Below are 13,123 nucleotides of genomic sequence, written 5' to 3' on the forward strand. Positions count from 1 at the left end.
CTCCACGGGAGATCGCCGTGGGACACTCGTGGATTTCTGCGGACAGGGAGTATATTGGTTGTTTGTTTTTTTAATATTTTTTTTTTTAATATTTTTTTTTTACAGATGACACTGGCTTCGGGGAACAAAGTGACAAGTAATGGTGAGTATGAAATCTATGTTTAATGTACTGTATGTCTATATGTATGTAATGTATGAATGTATTGTATGTAGCATGTATGTAGCATGTATGTAGCATGTATGTAGCATGTATTTATGGAGTATTTTTATTTTTTCATTCAACACATTTGGGGGGTGGGGTCAGAACAGTTAATAATTTAAGAAATAGAAGTACAGAGAGGAACATAAAGTGCATGTATACTAATGCCAGAAGCCTCGCTAACAAAATGGACGAATTAGAACTAATGTTGTTGGAGCATAATTATGACATGGTGGGGATATCTGAAACGTGGCTGGATGAGAGCCATGACTGGGCTGTTAACTTGCAGGGCTATAGCCTGTTCAGAAATGACCGTATAGATAAGCGAGGGGGAGGGGTGTGTCTATATGTAAAATCATCCTTAAAACCCATCCTGCGCGATAATATAGGTGAATTTAATGAAAATGTAGAATCCCTGTGGGTGGAGATAAGGGGAGGGGGAAAAAATAATAAATTACTGATAGGGGTTTGTTATAAATCTCCAAAAGTAATGGAAGCAATGGAGAATATCCTCGTAAAGCAAATAGATGAAGCTGCGACTCAAGGAGAAGTCATTATTATGGGGGACTTCAACTACCCTGAAATAGATTGGGGAACAGAAACCTGCAGTTCCAGCAAAGGTAATCGGTTTTTGACAATTATGAGAGACAATTACCTTTCACAACTGGTTCAGGACCCAACAAGAAGGGGGGCACTGCTAGACCCAATATTAACCAACAGGCCAGACCGCAAATCAAATATAAGGGTTGGAGGTCACTTGGGAAATAGCGATCACAAAATAATAAGTTTTCATGTATCCTTTAATAAGATGTGTAGTAGAGGGGTTACAAGGACACTAAACTTCAGGAGGGCAAATTTCCAACGGATGAGAGAGGATCTTGGTGCAATTAACTGGGACGATATCCTGAGACACAAAAATACACAAAGAAAATGGGAGACGTTTATTAGCATCCTGGATAGGACCTGTGCACAGTATATACCGTATGGGAATAAACATACTAGAAATAGGAGGAAACCAATATGGCTAAATAGAGCTGTAAGGGGCGCAATAAGTGACAAAAAGAAAGCATTTAGAGAATTAAAGGAAGTAGGTAGTGAGGAGGCATTAAATAAATACAGAAAATTAAATAAATTCTGTAAAAAGCAAATCAAGGCAGCAAAGATTGAGACAGAGAGACTCATTGCCAGAGAGAGTAAAAATAATCCTAAAATATTCTTTAACTACATAAATAATAAGAAACTAAAAAATGATAGTGTTGGCCCCCTTAAAAATAGTCTGGGTGAGATGGTGGATGAGGATGAGGAAAAAGCCAGTATGCTAAATGACTTTTTTTCATCAGTATTTACACAAGAAAATCCCATGGCAGACAAAATGTCTAGTGATAAAAATTCCCAATTAAATGTCACCTGCTTAACCCAGCAGGAAGTGCGGCGGCGTCTAAAAATCACTAAAATTGACAAATCTCCGGGCCCGGATGGGATACACCCTCGAGTACTGCAGGAATTAAGTACAGTCATTGATAGACCATTATTTTTAATCTTTAAAGACTCCATAATAACAGGGTCTGTGCCGCAGGACTGGCGTATAGCAAATGTGGTGCCAATATTCAAAAAGGGAACAAAAACTGAACTCGGAAATTATAGGCCAGTAAGCTTAACCTCTACTGTGGGTAAAATCCTGGAGGGCATTCTAAGGGACGCTATACTGGAGTATCTGAAGAGGAATAACCTCATGACCCAGTATCAGCACGGGTTTACTAGGGACCGTTCATGTCAGACTAATTTGATCAGTTTCTATGAAGAGGTAAGTTCCGGATTGGACCAAGGGAACCCAGTGGATGTAGTGTATATGGACTTTTCAAAAGCTTTTGATACGGTGCCACACAAAAGGTTGATACATAAAATGAGAATAATGGGGATAGGGGAAAATATGTGCAAGTGGGTTGAGAGCTGGCTCAGGGATAGGAAACAAAGGGTGGTTATTAATGGAGCACACTCGGACTGGGTAGCGGTTAGCAGTGGGGTACCACAGGGGTCAGTATTGGGCCCTCTACTTTTTAACATATTTATTAATGACCTTGTAGGGGGCATTCAGAGTAGAATTTCAATATTTGCAGATGACACTAAACTCTGCAGGGTAATCAATACAGAGGAGGACAATTTTATATTACAGGATGATTTATGTGAACTAGAAGTTTGGGCTGATAAATGGCAAATGAGCTTTAATGGGGATAAATGTAAGGTCATGCACTTGGGTAGAAGTAATAAGATGTATAATTATGTGCTTAATTCTAAAACTCTGGGCAAAACCGTCAATGAAAAAGACCTGGGTGTATGACAAACTTAAATTCAGTGGCCAGTGTCAGGCAGCGGCTGCAAAGGCAAATAAAATAATGGGATGCATTAAAAGAGGCATAGATGCTCATGAGGAGAACATAATTTTACCTCTATACAAGTCACTAGTTCGACCACACTTAGAATACTGTGCACAGTTCTGGTCTCCGGTGTATAAGAAAGACATAGCTGAACTGGAGCGGGTGCAGAGAAGAGCGACCAAGGTTATTAGAGGACTGGGGGGTCTGCAATACCAAGATAGGTTATTACACTTGGGGCTATTTAGTTTGGAAAAGCGAAGACTAAGGGGTGATCTTATTTTAATGTATAAATATATGAGGGGACAGTACAAAGACCTTTCTGATGATCTTTTTAATCATAGACCTGAAACAGGGACAAGGGGGCATCCTCTGCGGTTGGAGGAAAAAAGGTTTAAGCATAATAACAGACGCGGATTCTTTACTGTAAGAGCAGTGAGACTATGGAACTCTCTGCCGTATGATGTTGTAATGAGTGATTCATTACTTAAATTTAAGAGGGGACTGGATACCTTTCTGGAAAAGTATAATGTTACAGGGTATATACACTAGATTCCTTGATAGGGCGTTGATCCAGGGAACTAGTCTGATTGCCGTATGTGGAGTCGGGAAGGAATTTTTTTCCCCAATGTGGAGCTTACTCTTTGCCACATGGGGTTTTTCCTCTCTGAACCCTGTTCACACAGGTTATATACAGATGATCCGGTTTTTAAATACATCAGATAGGGATTGCATACATTAGTTAGGACTGCTCTGATAAGGGTATACCGTGAAGATTGGTAGAGCAGCTTAGTATACATTTTTTGCAAAAAACGTATCAACCAAATACCCTGTTTTTTACATCTTTTACTAGCACTTGCGGATTACTGCAACATTTTTTCAAACTGAGTGTTTTTGGTTTTACTATTCTCTTTTGTGTCTTCAGGTTTCTTGGTGGTGTGTGAACATGATCATACAGACTTGTTCACTGTGCAAGTAGCCCATGTGTTCCTGTTTCCATAATTGTTCTCTTGTGTCTACAAGACTGGGGAGTTCCACCACTCCTCTTGGGCTATCTGCACAAAAGCTGTTCTACCCTGTATGCACACATGGATTTTTCCTCTCTGAACCCTGTTCACACAGGTTATATACAGATGATCAGGTTTTTAAATACATCAGATAGGGATTGCATACATTAGTTAGGACTGCTCTGATAAGGGTATACCGTGAAGATTGGTAGAGCAGCTTAGTATACATTTTTTGCAAAAAACGTATCAACCAAATACCCTGTTTTTTACATCTTTTACTAGCACTTGCGGATTACTGCAACATTTTTTCAAACTGAGTGTTTTTGGTTTTACTATTCTCTTTTGTGTCTTCAATATTCTTTAACTACATAAATAGTAAGAAACTAAAAAATGATAGTGTTGGCCCCCTTAAAAATAGTCTGGGTGAGATGGTGGATGAGGATGAGGAAAAAGCCAGTATGCTAAATGACTTTTTTTCATCAGTATTTACACAAGAAAATCCCATGGCAGACAAAATGTCTAGTGATAAAAATTCCCAATTAAATGTCACCTGCTTAACCCAGCAGGAAGTGCGGCGGCGTCTAAAAATCACTAAAATTGACAAATCTCCGGGCCCGGATGGGATACACCCTCGAGTACTGCAGGAATTAAGTACAGTCATTGATAGACCATTATTTTTAATCTTTAAAGACTCCATAATAACAGGGTCTGTACCACAGGACTGGCATATAGCAAATGTGGTGCCAATATTCAAAAAGGGAACAAAAACTGAACTCGGAAATTATAGGCCAGTAAGCTTAACCTCTACTGTGGGTAAAATCCTGGAGGGCATTCTAAGGGACGCTATACTGGAGTATCTGAAGAGGAATAACCTCATGACCCAGTATCAGCACGGGTTTACTAGGGACCGTTCATGTCAGACTAATTTGATCAGTTTCTATGAAGAGGTAAGTTCCGGATTGGACCAAGGGAACCCAGTGGATGTAGTGTATATGGACTTTTCAAAAGCTTTTGATACGGTGCCACACAAAAGGTTGATACATAAAATGAGAATAATGGGGATAGGGGAAAATATGTGCAAGTGGGTTGAGAGCTGGCTCAGGGATAGGAAACAAAGGGTGGTTATTAATGGAGCACACTCGGACTGGGTAGCGGTTAGCAGTGGGGTACCACAGGGGTCAGTATTGGGCCCTCTTCTTTTTAACATATTTATTAATGACCTTGTAGGGGGCATTCAGAGTAGAATTTCAATATTTGCAGATGACACTAAACTCTGCAGGGTAATCAATACAGAGGAGGACAATTTTATATTACAGGATGATTTATGTAAACTAGAAGCTTGGGCTGATAAATGGCAAATGAGCTTTAATGGGGATAAATGTAAGGTCATGCACTTGGGTAGAAGTAATAAGATGTATAATTATGTGCTTAATTCTAAAACTCTGGGCAAAACCGTCAATGAAAAAGACCTGGGTGTATGGGTGGATGACAAACTTAAATTCAGTGGCCAGTGTCAGGCAGCGGCTGCAAAGGCAAATAAAATAATGGGATGCATTAAAAGAGGCATAGATGCTCATGAGGAGAACATAATTTTACCTCTATACAAGTCACTAGTTCGACCACACTTAGAATACTGTGCACAGTTCTGGTCTCCGGTGTTTAAGAAAGACATAGCTGAACTGGAGCGGGTGCAGAGAAGAGCGACCAAGGTTATTAGAGGACTGGGGGGTCTGCAATACCAAGATAGGTTATTACACTTGGGGCTATTTAGTTTGGAAAAGCGAAGACTAAGCGGTGATCTTATTTTAATGTATAAATATATGAGGGGACAGTACAAAGACCTTTCTGATGATCTTTTTAATCATAGACCTGAAACAGGGACAAGGGGGCATCCTCTGCGGTTGGAGGAAAAAAGGTTTAAGCATAATAACAGACGCGGATTCTTTACTGTAAGAGCAGTGAGACTATGGAACTCTCTGCCGTATGATGTTGTAATGAGTGATTCATTACTTAAATTTAAGAGGGGACTGGATACCTTTCTGGAAAAGTATAATGTTACAGGGTATATACACTAGATTCCTTGATAGGGCGTTGATCCAGGGAACTAGTCTGATTGCCGTATGTGGAGTCGGGAAGGAATTTTTTTCCCCAATGTGGAGCTTACTCTTTGCCACATGGGTTTTTTTTGCCTTCCTCTGGATCAACATGTTAGGGCATGTTAGGTTAGGCTATGGGTTGAACTAGATGGACATATAGTCTTCCTTCAACCTTAATAACTATGTAACTATGTAACTATGTAACATTAGCCGGATGATGGGACTATTACTGTCCCATAATTGGCTAATGTGTCAATCACTGTCATTTTAGCAGGCATCGTCCGATGGGACTTGTAGTCCCATCGGACAATGCTTTCATACACGCATAGAGACCCCCCCACGCTGCACAGAGACCCCCCTCACCGCACAGAGATCCCCCACGCCGCACAGAGACCCCCCCACGCCACACAGAGACCCCCCCACTCCGCACAGAGACCCCCCCACGCCGCACAGAGATCCCCCACGCCACACAGAGACCCCCCCCACTCCGCACAGAGACCTCCCCACGCCGCACAGAGACCCCCCCACGCCGCAGAGATCCCCGACGGCGCAGAGACCCCCCCACGCTGCACAGAGACCCCCCACGCTGCACAGATACCCCCCCACTCCGCACAGAGACCCCCCCACGCCGCACAGAGACCTCCCCACGCCGCAGAGATCCCCCCACGCCGCAGAGACCCCCCATGCCGCAGAGATCCCCGACCCCGCACAGAGATCACCCCCACGTCGCACAGAGACCTCCCCACGCCGCACAGAGATCCCCCCAAGCCGCACAGAGACCCCCCCATGCCGCACAGAGACCCCCTCAATCACTGTCATTGTAGCAGGCATCGTCCGATGGGACTTGTAGTCCCATCGGACAATGCTTTCATACACGCATAGAGACCCCCCCACGCCGCACAGAGATCCCCCACGCCGCACAGAGACCCCCCCACGCCGCACAGAGAGCCCCCCACGCCGCACAGAGACCCCCCACGCCGCACAGAGATCCCCCCACGCCGCACAGAGATCCCCCCACGCCGCACAGAGACCCCCCCACCCCGCAGAGACCCCCCCACGCCGCACAGAGACCCCCTCACGCCGCACAGAGACCCCCTCACGCCGCACAGAGACCCCCCCACGCCACACAGAGACCCCCCACGCCGCACAGAGACCCCCCCACGCCGCACAGAGACCCCCCACGCCGCACAGAGACCCCCCCACGCCGCACAGAGACCCCCCATGCCACACAGAGACCCCCCCACGCCGCACAGAGACCCCCCCACGCCGCACAGAGACCCCCCACGCCGCACAGAGACCCCCCCACGCCGCACAGAGACCCCCCACGCCACACAGAGACCCCCCCACGCCGCACAGAGAGGGAGAGCGACACAGGGGGAGAGTGCAGTTTACAGGAGATCACTGGGACTCTGTGCAAGTGGGGAGGTGGAGACAGAGCAGGGGGAAGCACACGGCAGCGTGTGAGAGCAGAAGATGTCTGCCCAGAACGTGCAGTGCCTGGAGTACAGAGGAGCAGTGAGGGCTTCTTCTCTCCTGTGATAGAGAGCAAGTGGAGCTCGGCAGATAACACAGGGCTCTAATAAAATGGCAGCTAGTCACACCTACAGCAGTGAGTTGTGCAGCCCACAGAGGCGTGCCCAGCTCACTGCTAATGCTGCTGCAATGTTACAGATAGGGTCCGAGCCGGTCTATTATCTCCTATGTCCATGGGGTGCCGTAATCTGACACTGATAGTGACGTGCTACTGCTGCAAAACCAAGATGTCAGCCCCCAGTGCATTCTTTCTACTCATATAACACACGAAATCTGTTTTACATGCATTCAAATCTGGGTTATAACAGCATGTTATGCTACATTACATTGATTAATTAATGATCTACAAACGCGGTACCTTCCCTTTAATGTTCCCTTTTCTGGGTAACGATTGCTTTTTTATGTACAATATATGTTATATTTAATTTGCTGTAGCGGACAGTGCCAACTTTCCCTTCTATACAGCTGCACACAAACAACAAATGGAAACAAATACATTTTTACCCCTCATTAAACACACAAATGAAAAAAATGCAACTATGCTCATGTTCTGCTCCAGCGTTGCTTATCAGCCCACTACATCCCCCTAATAGCAATGTCAGGGAACTAAAAGGGAACAACGGCATAGTGGGGAGAAACCCTCGCCGGTTACTGTTCAGTACACTTTCCCATTACCAGCCCAGGAGAGGTGCCAGCGAGACAGCTGCTGAAACATTAAGCACTTTTCCTGGATCTACTCTCGTTACCATGTCCTGTAGTAATTAAACCTATGACTCCTAAAGTCTCAATGGATCAGTCCGCTCATCTGTCACCAAGGAGAAACAAAAAAAATAGTGACAGCACCTCTGATGGGAACTTCTGAAATAATATTCTTATAATAAATGTCATGTTTAATACAGCACTGTAATGATCACATGCTAAATGGCTGACTGAGTAACCGCTCAAGGCCGTATTTAGCAGTGCACGGGTCTGAGGATAAATCTGTACGCTTGGACATATGTACACTAAGGTAGTTACACATTCTTAATTGGATTAATGTTTGGCTTGGATTCTGGACATTGAAATGTGTTATAGCCCACTGCAGTCTAGCTTTAGGCTATGTGCACTCGTTGCAGATTTGACTGTGGAATTTTCTGTGCAGATTCTGCATTTCTTGGCAGAAAACGCAGGTCAGAATCTGCGCCTTTTTTTGGTATATGCACACGTTGCAGATTTTTGTGCTGATTTCTTCCTTTTTTTACCCCTGCAGATTTCTATTATGGAATGGGTGCAGAAACGCAGCAAATCTGCAAAACGAATTGACATGGTCCTTTTTTGAATCTGCTGCGTTTTCTGTGCAGATTTTTCCGCACCATTAGCACAGCAATTTTTTTTTGCCATTGATTTACATTGTACTGTAAATCAATTGCGGATCTGCAGCGTTTCTGCGCGGGAAAAAAAGCTGCAGATCTGCAGGAAATTTCCAACCTGTGCACATGGCCTAAATTGTTACAATTTTTCTTGTTCTGCATACCCAATCATCTCTGCAATCAAAACAGCAGCATACCCTACTTTAACAACACTATAAGAAGTGAATTCTCTCATTAATGATTATTAATGTCTGCTGTTACCATTTAGTCAAAATAATTGTTATTTATATGGCAGAATATTGTAAAATTGTATACGCCACCCACGGAATACGATCTAGTAGAGAAGCACAGCAAATAGTGAGAAACGGACTTGAAGTGTGACACGATACATAATGTATATTACTTTCTACAGAGCGGATAACCGTTATATAGATGTGTTAGGCTATGTGCACACGTAGGAAATGTGGTGCAGAATTTTCTGCACTAAATCTGCATCTGCAGATTTGATGCAGTTTCTGTGCAGTTTCTGTGCAGTTTCTGTGCAGTTTCTGCGCAGTTTCTGCGCAGTTTCTATGCAGTTTCTGCGCAGTTTCTGTGCAGTTTCTGTGCAGATTCTATGCAGTTTCTGTGCAGTTTCTGTGCAGTACAATGTAAATCAATGAGAAAAGAAAAAAGCTGTGCACATGGTGCAGAAAAATCTGCGCAGAAACGCTGCAGAACTGCACAAAAGAAGCGACGTGCACTTCTTTGAAATCTGCAGCGTTTCTGCGCAGATTTTTCTGCACCATGTGCACAGCTTTTTTCTTTTCTCATTGATTTACATTGTACTGTAAATCACAGTGCAGTTCTGCAGCGTTTCTGCAGCAGAAAAATCTGCTGCAGTTCTGCACCAATTCTGCACTAAATCTGCATCGTGTGCACATACCCTAATAGTTGTGGTCAATAACATTCCCATGGACAATGCAATTTGTCACACTGCTTACTAACACTTTAAAGGAAAACAACCCCCTGAGGACTGATTTTCCATCCATCATACGGGAGGGACTAAAAGTAAAAGAAAAGAGAAAGACTGCAGAAAGTTTTCAAGTATAGAGCTCGCACTTACAGTTCTACTTTAACATGGTTGTTAGTCGGCTGTAATAATCTGCATATTTATAGCTATAACCAAGCTGTTAAGGATACTCGCCAAGGTGTTCACCCGGCTCTGTATGGATTTCAGCATTCCTCTCTGAGATGTCATGTTTTCTTTCGTAGCCATTGCAATGCTGCAAAGGTTTAAAAAAAAAAAAAAAAAGTTTAGATTTCATAATGGAATTATTAATACAGCAAGAAAGAGGCAATCATGTAAAAACATTTCACTTTTCAGACAGATTTTTTTCAATATGTAATAATATTATTTGAGGAGGAGTAACATATGCCAGGTTTTGCCTTTTGGCAGACATAGTCTTGCACCTATATAGATGATTGGGGTTAGGGTGCTTGCATTACGCCACATTTACATGTTCAATAGTTGGTCAGTATTTTACATCAGTATTTGTAGCCAAAACCAGGAGTGGGTGATAATTACATTAGTGGTGTATATGTTTCTATTATACTTTTCCTGTGATTGTTCCACTCCTGGTTTTGGCTTTACAAATACTGATGGAAAATACTGTCCAAATACTGAACATCCCCTAATTAGTCTGAAGCAGAATTGGGATAGTAGTGCACAAGCATGGAGACCTCACAATCCTTCCCCTGAGGTGGAAGCCTCCTCGTCCACAGACCACAAAAAAATCCATGGACATTTGAACAGTCCCATAGGCTATAATTGGTACCTGAGAAAACAGATGTCTGAAGGAGGCCCAAGTAGAATAGTGATTTTTTTTTTGCAGGCATTTTCAGCTGGTCAGTGGCAACCCAGTAAAGGGAAGGGCCTGTGAAAAATCTGCATTGGCATGTAAAGGAGTAGCTATAGACTAAGGATCAGACACACAAACACTAGCTATACTTCTCAGGTAAGATCAGTAGTAGTCTTAGGGTATGTTCACACGTTCAGGATTTCCATCCTTTTTTTTTCAGGACAGTTTTTTTAAAAAACTGCAGCTCTTGGCAGAAAACGCAGGTCCTTTTTTTGTCCTTTTTTGATGCGTTTTTGATGCGTTTTTTGATGCGTTTTTTGATGCGTTTTTTTATCGTGTGTTTCCTAGGAAGCTTTTTAGGGCTAAAATGGCTGAAAATACCCTAACCCTACCCCTAACCCTACCCCTAACCCTACCCCTAACCCTACCCCTAACCCTACCCCTACCCCTAACCCTACCCCTAACCCTACCCCTATTCTAACCTTAGTGAAAAAAAAAAAAAAAAAAAATCTTAATTTTTTTATTGTCCCTACCAATGGGGGTGACAAAGTGGGGGGGGGTGTCATTTACTATTTTTTTATTTTGATCACTGAGATAGGTTATATCTCAGTGATCAAAATGCACTTTGGAGCGAATCTGCCGGCCGGCAGATTCGGCGGGCGCACTGCATGCGCCCGCCATTTTGCAAGATGGCGGCGCCCAGGGAGAAGACGGCCGGACGGACACCGGGACGCCGGGTAAGTATAAGGGGGGGAGATTAGGGCACGGGGGGGGCATCGGAGCACTGGGGGGGGCATCGGAGCACGGGGGGGGGGGGCATCGGAGCACGGGGGGGCGGGATCGGAGCACGGGGGGGCAGCCACACTCCGCCCACGCACTTCCGCCCGCTCCCCCGCACTTCCTGCTGCAGCGGTTCTGCACATCAAATCGCAGTAAAACCCGCAGATATATTTTTGATCTGCGGGTTTTACTGCGATTTTGACCTCACAATGGAGGTCTATGGGTGCAGAACCGCTGCGGTTCAGGAAGAAGAATTGACATGCTCCTTCTTTTTTCCGGGAGCTATTCAGCGCGGCTTTTTTTTTACAATTTCCGGACCATGTGCACAGTGTGTCCTGTTTTCCATAGGGTACAGTGTACTGTACCCTGCATGGAAAACAGCTGCGGAACCGCAGCGGCAAAACCGCCGCGGTTCCGCGGTAAAAAACGCACTGTGTGAACATGGCCTTACTCTTTTTCTAACAATACCAGGTGATAATTTAGTTTTTTGTGCACTGTATCAATACAATAACATGAATATTAAAAAATAAAAATAAACTGACATTGTGGAAAATTTTTAGTTCATTTTATCATGGTTTCTACATTTGTAATTTTTCATTCTATTAAAGGAAATCTGTCAGTGGTTTTTCCTATGTAAAATGAGAGCAGCAGGATAGAGGTGCAGAGACCCTCATTCCAGTGATGTGTCCCTTGCTGCAGTTTTGATAAAATCCCAGTTTTTTCCTCTGCAGATCCAGCAGTTCTCTGAATGCTGATCTCTGTATAACCCCCGCCCACACTGCTGATTGGCAGCTTTCTGTGGACACTGTGCATAGGCAGAAAACTGCTAATACATGGTGAAGGCAGGGTTCCACAGAGCAGGGATGGACTACAAGGCAACTAGTCCTCTAGTGAATCTCCTGCTGTTAAAACACTGATTTTATTGAAACTGCAGCAAGTAGCCTAAAAAGCAACACATTGCTAGAATCAGGTTTTCTGCCTTTACATCATGCTGCTCACATATTACATAGCAAAAACCTGATCAGATTGCCTTTAACGTCTCTTTGATAAGAGATCTCCCCGTTTTATTGTGAAATATGTGAGAATAAGCATAAAGATATTTAGAAAATACTTTATTTTGTACTAGTAAGCCAGCGTTTTAGTTACTTGTGTTCCTTGCTTCAAGGTTATTACTGGGTTTAGCTCTCTTAGTATATCACAGTACAACCATGTATGACAAATTGTCTACATATAGGTATAATTTCTCTAGTACAAGCGCTGCTTAATTACCACTCCGGGGAATACTTAGTGCTATGCATGTCGCTAGCAGACTGCAGGTACTTTAATTACATGCCAGGACAAGTTGCCATGTCTAAGACTGGCAATATCTGCAGCCACGCTCTTCCAGTATAGTAAATGACCTAAATCCAATGTGTTCTTGACTTCTTCCACTGGGCAGCAGTCATTCCAGCAGCGAATCTCCGCAGTGTCCCCAGACTCATTACAGCAGTTATCACTGTAGCTGCACAGGTCTGCCCGGCTCGGATGCAGAGTGCTGCTGGCTGCTGTAAAGAGCACCCCAGGGACACAATTATAAAACCTCATTAGGAATATATCCTGGGAGTGAGTGCTTTTAACATCTGAAAACGCAGAGCTCAGTAAGTAAAGCAGGCAAATGCGTGAAGCTTTCAAGCCTGTACATTAGGGAAGAGGATAGCTTTACGCTCTGCAAGAAAAAAAAAAGTGCAACTTTTCATCAAAAAGGAATTACTGAAGAAAGGGATGTGTTGGGAGCGGAGGAGAATTGTGCAGAATCACTAATCAGCAATGTCTTAGCAGGAATTCCCGCCCGTATGTCGTGCTGCACAACATTTTCCCTGGCCACTTAGTCTCCTCACTGTCTACACATTGGGGAATCACATTTCTAAAGTGTATTACTCCTCAGCCTGAATGCAGCAGACTGACAG

General features: G+C 43.8%; 1 protein-coding gene across 3 annotated transcripts in view; it reads right to left on the reverse strand.

Annotated features, from left to right (window-relative positions):
- The window catches only part of GOSR1 (golgi SNAP receptor complex member 1), a 132,883-nt gene that overhangs the window by 22,097 nt on the left and 97,663 nt on the right, over positions 1-13,123 (reverse strand). For 2 of the 3 annotated variants that reach the window (XM_069761152.1, XM_069761151.1), the window contains exon 8: positions 9,739-9,821. In XM_069761152.1, the coding sequence (XP_069617253.1) occupies positions 9,739-9,821 (83 nt within the window). Of the gene's footprint in view, positions 1-9,661; positions 9,822-13,123 lie in introns of all 3 variants that reach the window. The other variant, XM_069761153.1, reaches the window with a different exon arrangement.

This window comes from Ranitomeya imitator, chromosome 3 (genome assembly GCF_032444005.1).
Source record: "Ranitomeya imitator isolate aRanImi1 chromosome 3, aRanImi1.pri, whole genome shotgun sequence".
In the NCBI taxonomy this organism is placed as follows: domain Eukaryota; kingdom Metazoa; phylum Chordata; class Amphibia; order Anura; family Dendrobatidae; genus Ranitomeya; species Ranitomeya imitator.